The 18,840-nt window shown below is 29.7% G+C and overlaps 1 protein-coding gene across 1 annotated transcript; it reads right to left on the bottom strand.

Moving 5' to 3' along the window:
- Nucleotides 1-1,479: 1,479 nt before the first annotated feature.
- On the bottom strand, nt 1,480-16,295 carry LOC114129511 (myb-like protein Q). Its single transcript, XM_050208138.1, has 5 exons — nt 16,139-16,295; nt 7,185-7,508; nt 5,416-5,559; nt 3,526-3,726; nt 1,480-3,306 (listed from the first exon to the last, which is right to left on the bottom strand). Exons 2-5 carry the CDS (start codon nt 7,503-7,505, stop codon nt 2,767-2,769), a joined length of 1,206 nt encoding a protein of 401 aa, XP_050064095.1. The 5' UTR covers nt 7,506-7,508; nt 16,139-16,295; the 3' UTR covers nt 1,480-2,766.
- Nucleotides 16,296-18,840: the final 2,545 nt, after the last annotated feature.

Raw genomic sequence — 18,840 nt, 5'->3', positions numbered from 1 at the left:
AAAAAAAAAAAAATATAATTTTATATAGATATGCAATAGGAATATATTTTTTAAATTATTCAATAAAAATAATAATGTATTAAGTTATTGTTATAAAAATACTTTTGGGGTAGGTAAGTTACAGTTTATTATTATATTACTTATTATTTATGACTGTTATGATTTTATGAAATATGCAGTCATACAATATTAGACTTGGAAAATACAATCATGGCCTTGGTAAAACAGACATATGACAATACATTATACATGTATATTATAGCATATTATGGCGAGTGTTGAGTGTAATGTATTATTTTGTGCATTATCATCGCTATTTGTATATTATTATATAAGTAGGTGGTCACATTTTCACAAGACATTTCAATCATGCTAGTCGTTAGATAATATTCTAGTCTACTATATTTTAATAGCTGGGTATTATGCAATAATATTCTTAAGACCTGATGACTGCGATTACAAGCCAAAAAATATGGTCACAATTATTTTCATCTACTTCAGAGTGACCTTATACTCGCGTTGTTGGGAATCGTTCGCCGGAAAACTTTAGTTAGAAATCTATTCTACCAACTTAAATATATTTTTATACATTGTAAAAGAGATTCAAAGCGAAACACATGTCAAGAAAAACAATTTAATGTAGGAAACAAACAAAGTAAATAAAAAAATTGAATGGCCACCTAATTTCGAGTTAATAGTTAGCAAGAAATTGAGAATTATATGTTGTAAATGTATACAAAAAAACTATATAATATATAACCTACCTACAAACGTACTACTTTACACTAAAACAATTGATGATGATCAGTAATATATTATGACAACTAAAATCGAGTAAATCAATATCCTTCTAATTTTTAATTCATTTGTATTTTACAAATGATGTTGTTTGTTATAATTTATGACTCATAGATTATAAAATACAATACGATGGTCACTTGGATCCCGTTCTAAAAATAATCATTTCTTAATGCTCAGGCTTGGAAATAGAAGATGTTGTCATATCGCTGGTGCTTACTTGCTGGTAGTTACTTTTTTAAATCAAATAATTTTTAAATTCATTATATTATTATACCAAGTGGTGGCAATGTGAGATAACTGGAAAAATGCAGTTGTATAGAGACCGAAAAAAAATATAATAAATGTGGCTGTTTTATTCCAACTGTCAAATTTTTTGAAGTCAACTTGATGTTTCCTTAGTGTCAATTTGGGTTAGGTACACAAGCCGTAAGAGTAACGCGGTTTACTTAAACGTTAATACTCAAATTCTCTGTATGTGTAAAAGGGTATATCTTCTCAGTTCTCTTAACAGTTTGATAGTTTAATACTTTATAGAAAAACATTTTGATCCTTTGCATTATACACAGAAAGGTGAATGTAATATTAATTTATACAACAGTATAACAATTTTGTTTCTTTAAATCACAAACGTTTTATTAACGTTAACATAATATTTAATAAAATTATAAAACACAATAATAATATAATTTATATGATTATATTTGTATTACAAAAGCGATATTGGCAGCACGAAGCAATTTCAAAGATACTGTAAATTAATATTTTTTTTTTTATAAATAAAAATATGAAGTATTTATATGAGTATATACTTAAATATTCTACTAAAATAAAAAAGAAGAATCAAGTCAGACAGATACTTCTAGTACATTGAAAATAATTTAAAGAACGTTTGGATCTGGACTACATATTATATAGGTTTACAATGACGTCATAAATTTATTGTCAATCCTATACATGATGATATGTATCGGTACCTTAAACATAAATCATTTAATAATATACAATTCAATATTTATGAACTAAAGTTTTAAAACAGCAGTATAGTATAATAAAAATACTATGAAACAATTATTAAATATAAGCAGTTGATAAGTATATAATTATTTTTGCATAATGGCATGTGCAACGTATGTAATAAAGAGTAAACATATTTTTATTTTTTTAAATTAAATTTTTTTTGTTTAAACATCGATTTTTGATACATATTAATATGTATTACGCGTATATATCATAGTACAATCAACTAACAATCGAAAGTAGGTATTTAATTTTTTCAATAGTATTTGCACGTATCGTTTGTTCATAGAACAGAAATGGTGCCGATTTCCAAATTCATAAATATTGTGGAGCACACTTTTAAAAATCAGTGGAAAAGTCGTCGATTAAAAACAAAAAAAAAAAACATCCACAGACAGTTGTAGTAGTTCGTATCATATCATGTACAGTACAGTACACGTTAAATAGTACAGTAGTAAGTATTGAAATTCGAAAATATAAGTGTCGATCTTTTTGTGTACAGGAATTTTGGCCAATTTAATATAATGTTTATGGATCGCGTATGAATTCAAAAGAATAAAGATGTCGAATGTTGTACCATATTAGTCGATTATTCGCAAACTGTAAAGCGTGTGCTAATAATATAATAAATCCTATTCGTTGCTCTCTCCATCAATATAATATCATAATACAACAAGTCCTATATAATTTCACGTCGGTCTTAACCTAACAATAAAAATAATAATAATAATAATAAAATATATATAATTATTACACATATATGTTTGTACAATAGAGCCAACGCTCTAGTGTAACTATATAAAAAAAAAAAAAAAAATGATAAATATTATTTTTCATAACCTATTACGTAAACGATATACATGAGTGTACACTGACACTCCTCGTCGGCGATATAATATCGTCGTCGAGAAGCGTCTCAGTCACTCTCGAGACGTAGTCGCGCGTCTATCACTTCCTTCTGAAGTCAAAGTCGTTTTGCTGTTGTTGTTGTTGCTGCTGCTGCTGCTGCTGTTGGAAGCTGGGCCGTTGCTGTTGCAACACGACCGGTCGCCTCTGCTGCAACGGTATGTTGATCTCCTCGGACGAATGGAACACTTGGTTGGGCGACGGTTGTCGGGCGAACTGTGGCTGATGCTGTTGCTGTTCGTGCAACTGCTGCTGTTGCAACACGTGCACCGGACGTGGGGTGGACAGGACGTGCTGTTGCGTGGGCTGGGGTTGTTGCTGTTGAATGCGCTGCCTGAGCACGGGCTGCTGTCTGAACTGTTGCGGTCTCTGTGCCGGTTCCTCCTCGTCGTGGTCGTACTCTTCACCCGCTTCGGAGTTGCTGCCCGGGTAGTACCTGTCGCCGTACCTGAGCGTCACGTTCGGCCGGGAGTTCGCCTCTTCCGTGTTCACTGGCCTGTACAGGAAGTCGTTGACGAAGTGATACTGCGTCGACTGTTTGCAAATATTCTCGCTGCTCGGTGGCATGCAAATCAGATGTACCTGCGCACCAAAACGGACTCGATTATTATATAATTAATATAGGTAAGTAACAATAAACGCGCATGTTTTTTTTCTTATTCGATTTTCAGAGAAAATATAGCTGCGTACGCCGGACGAAACAGTAATGTAACGCATCGAAGTAATAAATTAGATTCGACTACAAGGGTTTTACTACGCGTTTAAAACAAATGCTTGTTTTAAGTATTTTATTAAACTCACCTGGTGGAAAACGAAACCTTCCGGACATATCCAAGAGTGTCTAGCGCCGTCTTGACAGTAATGGAACACTTCACAGTCCAGACCATCGTCAGCATAGTAACCGGTCTTTTTGCCACCGCAAGTGAATTTAGACTGGGGCAACAGCTGGGTAAGACGATCGGGTTCTTCTTCTTTTTCTTCTTCTAATTCTTGGGCTTCTTCCTGTAGTAATACAAAATACATCAAATGTAAATAATTGTATTTCTAGGCCAAGCGCGTGTATAGTATTTAGTAGGTACTAGTATAGTATTATAGAATCTATAATATAGTATTATCATACATTAAAAATGATTTTCAAATCAATCTAAAAACAATAATTAGTATTAAGATTAAAAGAGCTCCGGAAATAAAACGATACACGTCTGAATATCCAACACATAAAAGAACCAATATTGCCTATACCGAACGCCGTGTGATCCCGTAAACAAAGAATAATACGGTATCCCATTTTATGGGAATAGTTCCTAGAATACAATATTATTTTTACTCATTAGGTACGATCATCGCTGGTAGTAAGAATCGTAACATTTCTTATCGCTAGATTCTTTTCAGGCAATTGAGTATTATTATAGGTATACACACAAGTACATTTATCACTCACCTATATTATGTACAGTATTAGGTATACATATTTTTTGGAACAAATATATTTATGTTACAAAAAGTTGTCATGGAATCAACGTGTTACGTATAAGCATATGTAATTTAAAAAACAATTGTTATACCTCACATCATAGTAGTATAATACGTATTCAGGTATTATATTAACTCTTCGCCGTTTCGTATTATTCAATACAAACACATACAATATTATTTATTGCTGAACGAATTGCATTGTAATCAATAAATAAAAAACACGTCGTTCAGTGATATATCATCGTGCGTACATGTTACAGTTTTAACATTTGTGTTGTTATTTATTATTTTTGTTTAGACTGTTGATGACGTTATAATACAATATTGTAACACGGATTTAGGCACGGTGTCCACTGGAACACGCCGGACTCGGGTGACATAATAGCAGCGTCATAAAAAGTATTATATCATTAAAAATATTTTTAGGAATGTCGATTTTCATCGAAAACACAATGGGTTATTCAAATACCGATTCACTTTACGCTAGACTGGTTTGTATTGATACAATAATAAAGGTGCCTATATATTAAGTAAAAACAGTATTGAAATCGTTAGCTACCACCGCGACCGTGGTTTGAATCTATCGATACCTTAGTGGAGGATGTCGGTAATAAGCTACACTAGTATATATTGTACCTAATTACGTTTTCCGGACAAATGTGCGTAATATTTGCACAGTTCAAGGAAAGAACAATCATTTACAAATTTAAGTGCTGAATTTCCTATTATTTATAGGTAATTAAAAAATTTGCAGTTTGTTTTTACGATTTGGGAATTTTGTCAAAAAATATCAAAGCATGTACATAATTATTCATACATCTAGTTCAGAATCGGCCTGAGAAAAATGAGATACAATATAAATATAATAATTTTAAATGTACCTATTGACATTCACTAAGAATACTAAAAAGGTAATATTTGAGAATGTTATTACTATATTATAGATCACGGTTAATTTACAGATTAGACGTTATAAGCAGCACGTGATAAACTCAAATAAATATTATTATCATTATACGCACGATTACCTTGAAATATTTTAAGGTGAGTACTGGAAAACAATGCGACGCGTGTTTAGATAAACATTTTATCCCGAATATTAATGCGCATTAAAAATACAATATTAAAATAGTATTATAGTATTTCCATGTAAGATATTTGCTCACGGCTCACTAGTTAGCTGAACCTTATGAATACGAAATGTGTGCGACTTACCGACAATGGTTGACTGGCCAGCGATTTGAACTGCGACGGTGTCGGGGGCTGTGGTCTTCTGATCGGAGTTTCGGTGGGCCTGTTAATGCGGATCGGTTGCAAGGTCTGCGGGGACGGCGACGGAGAAGCACGGAATTGATTGAACTGCAAACGAAACGTTACAAAACAAACGATGGTTAATAAAACATTTAATAATTATTGCATAATATATAATTCGGACAAATCAATAGTCGGAAGAATTTAAGTCGTTGCTCGTACGGCGGCATATTACATATTATATTGCATTAAAATATAAAAGTAACTGCATTGTGAAATCATGTCTGGTGCATTCAAAAATTTACGGGTCGACATGGGTCGATTGCTTAGACGCGACGATGTCCTATATATATTATAATATGACGTAGAAAATCTAACGAACGCAACCTTGCGACGTAGTTTTTCCACGTCATTCGAAAGATTAAACTAATTATTGTGTGTATTGTACGAATGACGAAGTAATTAAGTTCAACGCGTTGTGTTCAAAAATTAATTTGTCGAATAATAACGACGACACGGCAAGGCCGCTGTTTCATATATGTAGACCTCGTTTAGCTGTGACTATAATCAAGCCGCAGGTAACGCGTTATAATAGGTAGTTAGATGTCACGACGCGAAGTCTGAAAAGGTATAAACGTCGGTAACACTAAGGAGTAACATATTGGTAGTGATGTTGTTCAATAAGTTATCGAAAATTCTGTAGCATTTTTTTCTTACGAAATTCTACTTTCCTTTCTCTATAAAATTAGGTACCTATACGCGAATATAACGTTTATTATGTAGGTATACCACATTTATCATCGAAAACAATTTTTTTCTTTTTTTTTTTTTGAATTTCGGATATACAATTTCATCACAACATGATAATTATGAAAAACAATTATTCTATTTGAGTTAGTGTATTATATTATTATAATATCTGTGAATGTAATACTGACCTTAATGCCGATGGCGTCACAGTATTAGATTTACAAACTTCATTATAAAATTGTAAATATTAATTATATTATTCATTGTCATTTATCAACACATAATATAATAAACACTGAATCGTAAATATTTTCACATAATACAACGAAATATATTACACTATCAAATTTAAATATGAATCACGGGTGACGAGAGATGTAAAAAATGGGTTTAGAATAATCTGTTGACGGTCGTTACTCGTTATCTCGTTTGATGGTACATTGATAACGGATTATACGTTTCTAGTGTCTACATCGGTATACTTCCGAATTCTAACTGTGGCGGTATACAATTTATACACGAGTTGTACAGAATGATTTATCAATTAATATACGTTTTTAAATGTTCAAATTATCGTAGCTAACCCATAATAATTATGGAGTTATCCTCAGTGCATATAAAATTAAATAAATCAAAAATCACTCGTTCGAATTTTGATTTTAACACTTCAAGAATTATTGGTCAGTAACGGTGTTAAAGTTTGAAAAGCAGAGGTTTGTATCTCCGCCGGAGACTGTTTAAGTAGTATTGAAAAATCTCAAGTGTTTGATAATACGCGCGGTAGACTTAAAAATTCCATAATCTAAATTTTGTATATGATTTCATTATTTGAAAGAAGATAAAGGGGGCGACCGCGGTCGGCGAATCCTCCTGTATATTTACAGGATACTTACAAATAAGTATAGTTACGCAGTAAGGAATTATAAGCGAATCAGTCACCGCATATATTATTATTGATAATATTATATTATACTTTACTGTACCTGTGGCGTCGGTTGCGGTCTGAACGGCAGTGGAGTGGGAGCGAGCACATTGCGCTGGTGCGGCTCGTCGTCGTTGCGCTGTTCCTCGTCTTCCTGCTCCTCGTCTACCTGCGGTGGTACCGAGCGGAAAGCTTGCGGTGGCTGGTTGCCCGCAATTCCTACAAATTTGGGCAACGGGGCGCCGGGCGCGTTGAACGGTCGGCCCGCTTGGAAGAACAGCGGCAATTGTTGCTGTTGGCGTTCGCCACCAGCTGCGGTCGCGCACATGGCTTGTAGCACCAACGCGAAAGCTGCCGCGCACAATACAGGAGCGGTCTTCATATTCTGTGTGGAAAAAAAAAATAATAACCGATAAGTTCGAGTAAGATAAAATGACGACGACGACAATATCAACGCAGAGTTCATATTTTATTCATCAATGTATATGACCTCCTCGACATCCTGATCGTGCAGGTCAGTGCGTATAATAATATAACAGCCATATCCCATAGCGGTGACTTAGGAAAAATACCTTATACTTATTATACGAATGTGAGGAGATGATAACGTCTAGTTTGATTTATACCTCCATCAGGGTCAGCCTCTACCCATCACATTGGTCTTATCTTATTATATGGAATAATGTTGTAACTCTCTCTCTCTCTCTCTCTCTATATATATATATATATATATATATAAGTTTAGAGCGTTGTGTAAATTATGCGAATCAAATATACGCTTTGTAGGTGCAATTGAAAATATGCAATTGGAAGTTGCAGGAATCAATCTTGTAATATATTTAATGCCTCTTTTTTCTCTGTACACACTTGGTCCCGACATGGTGACATATTATATAATTCAGTCGAATATATCCGCACAGCCCATGTATACTATTATATTATGTAATGTATATTATATATTATTGTATAATATATATTATCTACGTTATAATATATAGGACTGCAATGGCGACGTTGTAATTCAAAAATCTTATAAAGTGCATATACCTACAAATAAATTGAGCTATTTTAAGATTTTCTGATTTCTTGTATTAAAAAAGGGAAAATCAAAACGCAACATTACAGGTGATGATATATGTTAATATGACTACTTTAAGATCGTTCACCCGTGTGCTTTTATGTAATAATAAACTAGAGTTACAACGTTATATTATGTATATCAATATTATAATTAGATGGTCGTCAAATCGTCTATATTTTCTGCACGATAGTTTTTTGTTAATCTACTAGTATGAAATAAACGCCCAACACTTATCGATTATTCAATAGCGTCCGTGCAATAAATTAGATTAGTTAAAATAATTGGTAAAATAGAAGTTTATATTTTTGTGATATTTTTCTTTTCACTAAACGTGTTTTTAAACTTGATTCGTGGTATTGGTAAAATATTTAAATATGTATTTAAACAGTCTTTAGTTGCAACGGCAGATTGAGATATAATATTATAATTTTAATCCTCATCGTTTATCTAAATATTTTCAAATAATTTTATTTCGTATCTGCTTATTACCTATAATATCTTCCAATACAGTTGGTAACTTAAAAGTATGAATTTTCAAATACCTATCGTTATTGCCTAGGAGTATAAATTTTGGTTTGTCAGTAGTTATATTACGCGTAAGTATTTAATTTTAAAACAAATCATGAGTCATCTCAAGATAAAGACTGTAAAAGCGCAGACAGCAGGTAATCTAACTTGGTATAAATGAAATCTTTGTGGACTATAATGTTATACGAATCTTTAATCTTTTTAGTTTTTCATAACATTTTTAATTATTTATGAATAAAAAATAATTAAGTAAAGTATAAATCATACTCGGCTACCCCTTTTGGAAAAACAATCTTTCATCATACATCATTGCATTCGTGTCTCGTGTATTCTACCAGCAAACGTCACGTTTGCTATTTATGTATATCATAGCATGTACTATGACACGCGAATATATTACCAGCACATAACAATTATGCGGTCGAATCACGTTCTACACAAGCCTCGCGGTATATACCTGGGTAGCTTAAAGTAAAATTATTCAACAGATTATTTGCATGGTGTACATAAATCTCACCAATCTAGGGAATACGCGGTCATAACCATCTTGTTATACTTTATATAATACCGGACGACGAAATACCAAACGTGACTTGCCGGTTGAATTTTATGCACTGCGTGTCGTGCGCGCACATTTTTAGCAATGTTTTCCGATAAGCTTATTTTGTTGTTTACATTACAGGATTATTTTGATCCAAACATTCTATCCTGTTCCTGCAGTATATTTTAGTGTATTGTAACAATATAACTACGGTAATATCGAATAAATAAACAAATAAATATTTGTATATAATTGGGATTTTTATTTACCCCAGATGGCGGACACTAAAAGTAATTATTGATATTATAACATAATTATCCACTGAGTAAGCTATATCCTACTTTTGTTTTGAATTTAAATCAGAATATTATAATATTATGTATCATTAAAATAACAATGAATATACAAATTAAATTGCACTTCGTGATCATAATTTATTTATTTATTTATTTATTTATTTATTTTAAACGCCATACAGCTTTTTCAAATATTACATATTAATGAATACACAATATAATATATTTTACACATATATATATATCTAAACATAACACATTTGATATCAATAAACTAGAATTATATAGTAGTACATAGTAGGCTCCTGAAAATTAAATATAACTGAACAAACCTAAATTAGAAAAAATGATTAACTAGTATGATTGTTAACTAGAGACATAGCTCTCCTTAGAGGATCATCATCCAAATAATTTCTGGATACTGCAGCAAGGTAGTAGGGGTCACGAGAACGGGTTGTACCTGGAATGCGAAAACCTATTCTAGATAACAAGTCTGGGGAGTCAATTACACCAGAGACTAAGCCATTCAAAAGTTTAATGTCACTCATATTTCTTCTTTCACTTAGGGTGGATAAATTGAGTGCCATTAAGACGGGTTTATAGTCGTGGGGTTCATGATTTATGCCCATAGATCGAGAAACCATATTCAAGAAACGATGCTGAACACGTTCAATTCGAACAATGTCACATTTGGTCCTTGGAGACCATACTACAGATCCATACTCTACAATCGATCTAACTAGAGAATTATATAATAACAACAAACATCTTACAGACATGACCGACCCTGCATGTCGCCTTATAAACCCTAATGATCTCAATGCTTTGCCTACTATCCAGTCAATATGAGGTGCAAACGATAACGTTGGAGTAAAAATAAAACCTAAATCTTCAACTTGGTTTATTCGCTGTAATATCACGTTATCAATAGAGTAATCATAATGAATAATTGAGTGACGTCTCGAAAAAGACATAACTTTACATTTGTGGATTGCCAGCTCTAACCCAACTGTATTACACCAATTGACTAACTTATTCAACGATTCTTGTAACGAAATAGCATCACTCTCAGATTGAACGCAATTAAATAATTTTACATCATCCGCAAATAATAACATTTTGATGTCAACAGATTCGCATAAAGTATTTATTAGAATATTAAATAGAAGCGGAGACAAGTGCCCACCTTGCGGGACTCCGGAAGTGACTAAATATTCCGCGGATTTTTGATTAAATAAGGATACGAACTGTCGTCGACCAGTTATATAGGATTTGAACCAGGAGAGCAGAGGTTCACCTACACCCAATTTATCCAGAATATCAATTAACACTATATGGTTTATGGAGTCGAAAGCTTTAGAAATATCAGTAAATATCACATCAACTTGACTCATGTTTTTGAAGCTATCCCTGATAAACGCTGAGAATATAGTAATTCTACGCGAATCACATTATCATAGATTCTATTTGGGAAAATAATATTATAAATCATTTAACTGATTTAACTATGTATCGAATCATGTAAAATTAAATCGTAAAATTTATTTTTCCAGTAGATTTACCTATAATTCTTAATATATGTTATACCAACGGTTCTCAAACTGTGGTACGTGAAAAGCTCATAGATGGTACTCGAAGAAAATCTCCCTTTATAAAAAACATAAACGTGTGCATTATTAATAACCAAAATAAAAAAACAAAAAAAAGTGGCCAGGTGGTACGTAAAAACGTTTAAACTGTATAGGTGGTACGCGAATACAAAAAGGTTGAGAACGGCTGTGTTATACCATTTGCGATCATTGCATATATTGTTTATACAAAAATCGCGTTATGGAAATGGAATAACGGATAGTAAACAACACGGAGTCACGCAGTGGCTAAGTTGACTTGACGACAAAACTGTAACGAAATAATGTTGCTGTATATACTTATTATAAATACATCGTGTACTTGAAAAAATTTGATGTTACCGCAAAGAATTGAATACAATGTGAACATTGTATTATAATTGTTCCGTTTTTCGTCCGGTAGGTAAACATTTGACATTTGTCAAATATAGTTTTATAAATATATATATATATATATAAAAAAAAACAAATTTAAGTATGACGAATGAAGTTAATCGATGATTTTTTTTTTAATTTCGCAGTTTCTTAAAATCAGGGCTAACGATGCGATTACTTCTGAAACTGCTGTAGAATTCGAAGACAATACTTAATTAAACGACGAATAACGTTTTCACTAATTATATACATATTTATGATATGAGTGATTTAGAGATCCCACGCGTGTATCCGATGGGAAAACAATGTGACTATATATATATATATATATATATATATAGGTACGCTTATATTATAGTAACTGCGTTCACGATATCTCGAATGTTTTATCTGCATGACGTTATTTTTTTGGTTTCTTTTCGTTAATCTTGATAACAACAACGAGTGCTTTCTCTGATGCAGTGATTCGCTACGGAAAAAAATCGCTGGTGCAATCTAAGTCTATATACGACCACCGCATCACAAGCATATAATATAGTCTACAATTATATTAAAAAAACATACATAATAAATGCATATGTATTTAATAGGTACATCATATTATACGGGGTGATCCATTTACCTTAGACACTCATTTTTTCAGAATACATTAACGTTTTCAAAAATTTTTCTGTTACATATAACATTATTAATTTGTTTTTAGAAAAAAATCATACTTTTTACTATATTTTATTGTTTGCATATTTTTTTTTAGTTTTTTACCCTTTAAAATGACAACATACATTTTAAATTTCATATTTTGAAGTATTTCAATCTATAAAAAAAAATTTCGTACAAGTACCTACTTAATTAATTATTAGTTAGAATTTAATGTTTAGACGAGTGATGTAGCAGCGGACAATCATTTAGTGGAGTAGTACTCGGACTATACATTAAACTTATTTAAACTTAAAATTCTTATAACTCATATACTATTAGTCCAAAATTAGATTTATTTATGTATCGAAGTATTCCAAAAAAAGTATTCTGCTTAAGAATAAGAAACTATTTATAAAAATGCAAATTGTCATTAATTTTTTTTTACCTTACCTAATACTTTAATAGTTTTTGAAATAATTTAGGAGTTGAGTTGAGTTCGATTAAAAAAAAAAAAACCTTTGTCGTTCGGCCGTCATCTCGTTGCACTTGCAGTGATTATTATTAATGTAATGAAGTGTGATTCCGTTCTGCAGTGCGACTACGACAACAAATGCGAGCCGATCTGCGGTTAACGAGTTTCAATTTCACTCGATGAGCAAATTTTTTTTTCATTTTGTGGGTCATCGTTAGGGCATGAGAAAACTGTTATATAATATAATTGATATTGGCTATAGGTATATAATATATATATGAGCAAACCCTATAGTCACGATCTATAGCCGTGGCACATACTATACTAATACATTCATGATTCATGCAGATACATGCAGGAGCCCCGATGATGGTATTTACGATATATGATGATCGTATATACTTCATCTGATGATGTGAAGTTTTGCAACCATCTTTGAAGACACAGATATAACTCAATCAGGCACTCACGAGCGGTAATATGTACAGCAATCAATCAACCCAAATACGGGTTAACATATAATATACTATAGAATGCCTAGAATACCTATATTGCAGTGACATGTTTGTACATTGTACGGAAGAGAGAAAAAAATTGTAAAATTAATTGACTGAAAGAGAGAACGTCAGCACGAAAATCAACTGTCTTGTTCATGTTGACGACATTTTATATACGTAATGCTTAACGATTCGCGTTGTATATATTCTCGTTCGATTGACAAAACCGATGGTTTGAAGTGTGATTTCTTAAATATATTCTATATAATATAGATGTGAGATCTGAACAAGTAAGGTTATTATTTTTGTTGGCGCGACAGAAAGGAAACAATTTATTTGAAAAATCAATGGCATGTTGCAGTGAGAGTTTGTAAGAATGTGGTTTAAAATAAACAAATGATGCATACAATAACGTTTATTAATTGTTATTACAATATATTTATGAGGAAAACCATTGGTTAGATTAGTCTGCTCTGTTTTCTTTTAAATTGTAAATATATCAAGGTTGCGGTCATGTTTGTACTATGTCGTTATAGAGAAAGTGTTGCATTATATTCATTAAAAAAATTAAGAAAAATTATTAAATTACATCACACATAATATCATATTAGAACACGAATACTCGTTTTTGGTCTTCGCCATTGAATATGAATATATTATGTTACATAAATGAATTAAAAAAAACTTGAAAACAAATAAGACGCAACAAAAATCACGTTTTTAAACTCTAATAAGTGGGATCGATTTGAGAAAAAGTTTTAAATAGATAAAATGATGTGTTTAACCTATGCCAGCCGTTAGAATATACCTAACTAATGAAGATATAAATTATGTCGGAAATTAGAATAAATAACTTTTTTTTTACTTAATGTTAAACGACTGTGTTATGTATTGCTTAAAAACACATTTCGGCGAATACTGAATAGTATGTTGTAAGTACAACATAAGGATAGCTTAGAAATAAAGTATTTGTATACTTGTAAATTTAAATAAAATTAAAATAACTAATAGACTTAAATATCAAATATAATATGTACAAATTAAATTTAAATTTAAATGTTTGTACTATATGCTGCAGTAAATGACAATATTGTACTTGTTAATTTCGTGCATGCATACTAATACCTATATTAGGCAAAATAACTAAAAAAAACATACCTAAACCTATTATAAAGAAAGAAATGTTTTTCTAAATAAAATGTAAAAAATATAACACTGATAACTGATAAAATGCTTACCAAGTTAAACGATTTATTTCTACTTTAACATGTTATAAATGTTTGTAGTTAAAAAAAATTAGAAACCGCGTAATTATAACAACTTTTAATCATTTTAAATCTTATTTAGTAACACACCAATACGTACTAATACCAATGCGTTTGCTTTCTTCACACTCACACACACACATATATTATAATCGATACCAAGTATTTTTTTAAATTATTTTTTATAAAAGTTGAGATGTTAAAATATTAATCTCAATATACAGCAGACGTTTAAATGTATCTAATAGTGTAAATATAGTAGGTGGTAGTTGAATTATAGTCCAGTGAAGACTAATCTAGACTTGAAATACTTACACAGTTTAAGGCTAATGTTATATAAAAACTATTTATTATGTATAAATTATTTTGAAAATTTGAATGACTAATTTTATTAGTTTTTTTTTTAACATTCATTTTTTATTATACAATCTATAAATACATTTGTATAGTAAGTGTAAGTGTTATAAGATAATTTAGTGGCTTTAAAATATTCATAAGTTTTTAACTATGTTTTTCTCTTTAAATTTATATTCATGAGAGTACAAGTAAGTATGTAATAAGTATTCTGGTAGATATCTGTAAAACTTGTAAAAAGGTAATTTTGTATACTAGGACATAGTATATTTTTTGCATAATTTGAAAATAGATAATATGATTGAAAAAAATAAAGCATATATAATATTTTTTCTAGTATATTTTTTTTTATTCGTTACTAGTTAATAACTAATAAGTAAATATTATTTATTATTATTTGTATTAATAAATTCATATAGCCTGTATATTATTTAAGAAAATTAGGATTCTTAAATGTCGATTTAGTTATTAGATTTTGTAAACAAATACTTATGCGTATACACATTTGATTTAGAATATTTCTATAGATGACTAAATGGTAAACCCCTACGAATTATTACGAATAATTATTTTAATGTGAATTCGATATAGTTATTCAAATGACTGGAGAAAATTTAAATGAAATTATAAACTAGTAAAACATATTATACATAATATGTATATTGTTTTTTTTTTTTTTAATGGCCAAATACATAAATAATTAATATATAGAAATTTATGTAACAAGAAAATATTTGAAATACTTTTAAAATATTAAAAATTTAAAATAAGGATAGTGTGGTGAGTTGAACAACCAAATATTTTCACAAGCGATACCAGTCCAGACCAATCCTGAACATAATTTGATCCTTAAAACTAAATTACCAAATTACCTACCTACTTAATATAGTAAATTATTATTTAAATTGTCTAATAATGTTAAAAATATGTGATACGTTTTTTTTCTAAAGAACTTAACTTTTAACTTATATAGGTACCCAACAATAATATAATACATTTATCATACGTGAATTCAATTAAATATTTTGTTTATTAATTTAATAAAGTTTTTTAGAATTTTTTTTAAAAATTTCATGAGACCTAGCACCGTTCGATTTTCGGTTGACAAGAGTCTAAAATATCATAGAATTATAATAGGTATCTATTATAATACACGAACCGTTTAAGCGTGATTGGGAGGCTGACCACAATATCAAAGGTACATCGTATTGTATATTTACCACAGTTAAAATTAAAAATATTATTTTATTTCTAACTCGTATACGACTGTGAAGTACGAACACGTGAAGTGTAGGTACATTGCAACAAAAATATAGGTAGTATGGATAAAGTTACTCACGTTTAGATTTCGGTCCGTGTTCTCGTGTTGCAGACAGGAAGACGACGGACTGTGTACTGACTGACAAGAGCGATCCGGTTGAGCACGTTGGCAGACCGTTTCTGTCAAAATAATACGTCTTGCGCTCGTACGGTTCCTTACTATAACCACCGTTTTACTTTCATCTGGACACCATTCTCTTTTTTTCAGCCTCCCACTATATAATATAATGTATATTCGGCCGCGGCGATTATTTAATAACGATTATATTACGGGTAGAGGTATTTTTCATTATTATAATAATATTTATTATTATCGTATTATGATTATTATTATTATTACCATTTCGCTGTGAGACTATACTGTATATTTATTTTTTACTATTTACATTGTGCACAGTGGTGGTGGTAGCACCAAAATCAAACATTGGTATTAATATATTATGTGCTACATAAATTATGTTATAATATTAAAATAATAAAAATTAATTACTTATTATTATTATAACGAAAATTAATGAAAGTAGCACGATTTACAACGTTATAGTAATATAGTTCGTATGTGAATATTATATTGTGAACCGCCAGCGGCTTCTATATAGTATTGTCACATTATAATATATAATATATGTAATATGTTGTGTTCGGACCTAATATATTGGATTGGCCAACCACTTTAATGAGAGTATTTTGAAAACGAAATCGTTGTTTGGAAAAACAATCTATTCTATTTCATTATTAAAATATTATTTTGTGCAATGCTTTATTTATTTTATGATTTCAGACAATCGGCCTATCTATCTAATATCAGGTATTAAATAATACATCATGGTACTATATAATTATACTTCTATTATTATATTGAATATATAATATTAACAACAATATCATGAGTGCTCTTGACCTAGACGTGCAACTCTACAATTTGTCAATTAGTATTGAACTTCAATATTGTAATATCGATACAAAATAATTATTATGTTTGTTATTAACATTATCGTTATCACAATAAATATCATCGTAATTCATTTTTGATTCAGTATTAATTTTACAATTTAATTTAAATCTTGCAACAGTGTAAAAATGTTCTCTGGTATAATTTTTGATTGTTTAGTTGTGTAATCTATATTCTAAAATTCAAATTAATAAGTATGTCGTTTCAATATGAATGTATCCTATACACATACGACGGATCTAAGTTGACGTTTTATATTAAACTATAAATACAGCTAGGATAATAAGTAATTGAAATCTAAAATAATAGTACACGGTATTAAGTTTAAAAAAATTTTCTTTATTTTTTTTATTTTATTTTCTTAGTATTTAATATTACTTTTAATTGTTCACGATATTAAGTAATTACGAAAAAAACTTATTAAAACGTGTAAATTATAAATTTATCAAGAATAATATGCGTTCATAAAATTAAATAATATAAGCAATTTAAAAAGGTAGGCAAGTGCGTAACGCTCTACTGCTTATTAAGTGTCGAATGGGACACTGCTATGGGAGGTGGATTACGCTGGCATCCGCAGGTTGGAAAATATATTAAAAACCAGTACCAAAATTTGTTATATAATTTGAAAAAATTTATAATTATGTTTCTGAAATTTGTACACTCCCCTAGTATGAGTTTGTTAAACTTGAATTCAGTTATCTGTCGTTGTATATGATAAACGATTCTGAGCGGAGACGATCTTTCAGCTTATATCACAGACTAAATTTCATGATACTTTTTTTTTTAATATATACATAGCCATTAAATCATTTATTTTACTTAAAATAGTATGGTAGGCTGATATTTTTTTTCCACAACTATTACATTTATTATATTACTAGTATTATTTTAATTGATATAATATATTTTCACGACGATATATCAACTTTTATAACTTAAATTTTAATAACATATTTCTGTGAATACCGTAAAACAATAAGAATAGACTCACAATATAATAATATAATACAATATAATGCATGTAAAAAATGTATATTCCCACGAATAATTTTTTAAGTTTATAACATAATAATTAACATTGTTATTTATCATTCAAATAAGTAATTTCTTAAAAATTTTAATTTAAAATGTCTAATGCCTATATATAAATAACTGTCTTTATATATATTTTTTAGATTTTATAGTTTTGGCATAAAACATTTATGATAAATCTTATTTTAAATTTCCAAAACACGATATAAAAAAAATAAGTTATTATGAATTTTCAAATACAAAATAGTTTATAATATTTTGTGATTTTGGCGAATTAAGTCAAAATTTTAACTATAAAAATTACATATAAAAAAAAACCATGTCTTTGTATTTTTAATATTTTTTACAGTTTATGTAGGATTTTTTACTATATTTCCTAAACCTTTGACTAAATAAAAATAATTTATATCGACATTTAAAAAAAAAAAAAATGAAATTTTGTTATGTCTATAAAAAGTTCACAAAGAGAAATATTTTTGAAAATTTTTATCAAATGATGGATGTTATAATATACCGAAATATTTGGTCAACATTTCAAAAAACAGCACAACTGTTATTTTTTTGAAATACAACAAAATATCAAAGATTGTTTTAGGAGAATTTTAATAAAATCAATTATTTTATGGATGATTATAAAATGTTGAAATTGAAATAAAAAATTTATTTGGCTTTTCGGTAGAAATTTTTTTTATCAATAGATTGTAAAACTTATAAGAAATCTTCTATTAAATTTC

The sequence above is a fragment of the Aphis gossypii genome, chromosome 1 (assembly GCF_020184175.1).
Source record: "Aphis gossypii isolate Hap1 chromosome 1, ASM2018417v2, whole genome shotgun sequence".
NCBI lineage: Eukaryota > Metazoa > Arthropoda > Insecta > Hemiptera > Aphididae > Aphis > Aphis gossypii.
The sequence above is the reverse complement of the archived record's forward strand: the minus strand, read 5'-3'. Positions and strand labels throughout refer to the sequence as shown.

Excerpts from the sequence above, each read along its gene's own strand:
- LOC114129511 (XM_050208138.1), bottom strand. The coding sequence starts at position 7,505 with ATGAAGACCGCTCCTGTATTGTGCGCGGCAGCTTTCGCGTTGGTGCTA. Across the intron at positions 5,560-7,184 it reads GACCGCAACCGACGCCACAG|TTCAATCAATTCCGTGCTTC; the intron begins GTACAGTAAAGT and ends TTTCGTTTGCAG. Across the intron at positions 3,307-3,525 it reads AAGGTTTCGTTTTCCACCAG|GTACATCTGATTTGCATGCC; the intron begins GTGAGTTTAATA and ends TTTGGTGCGCAG.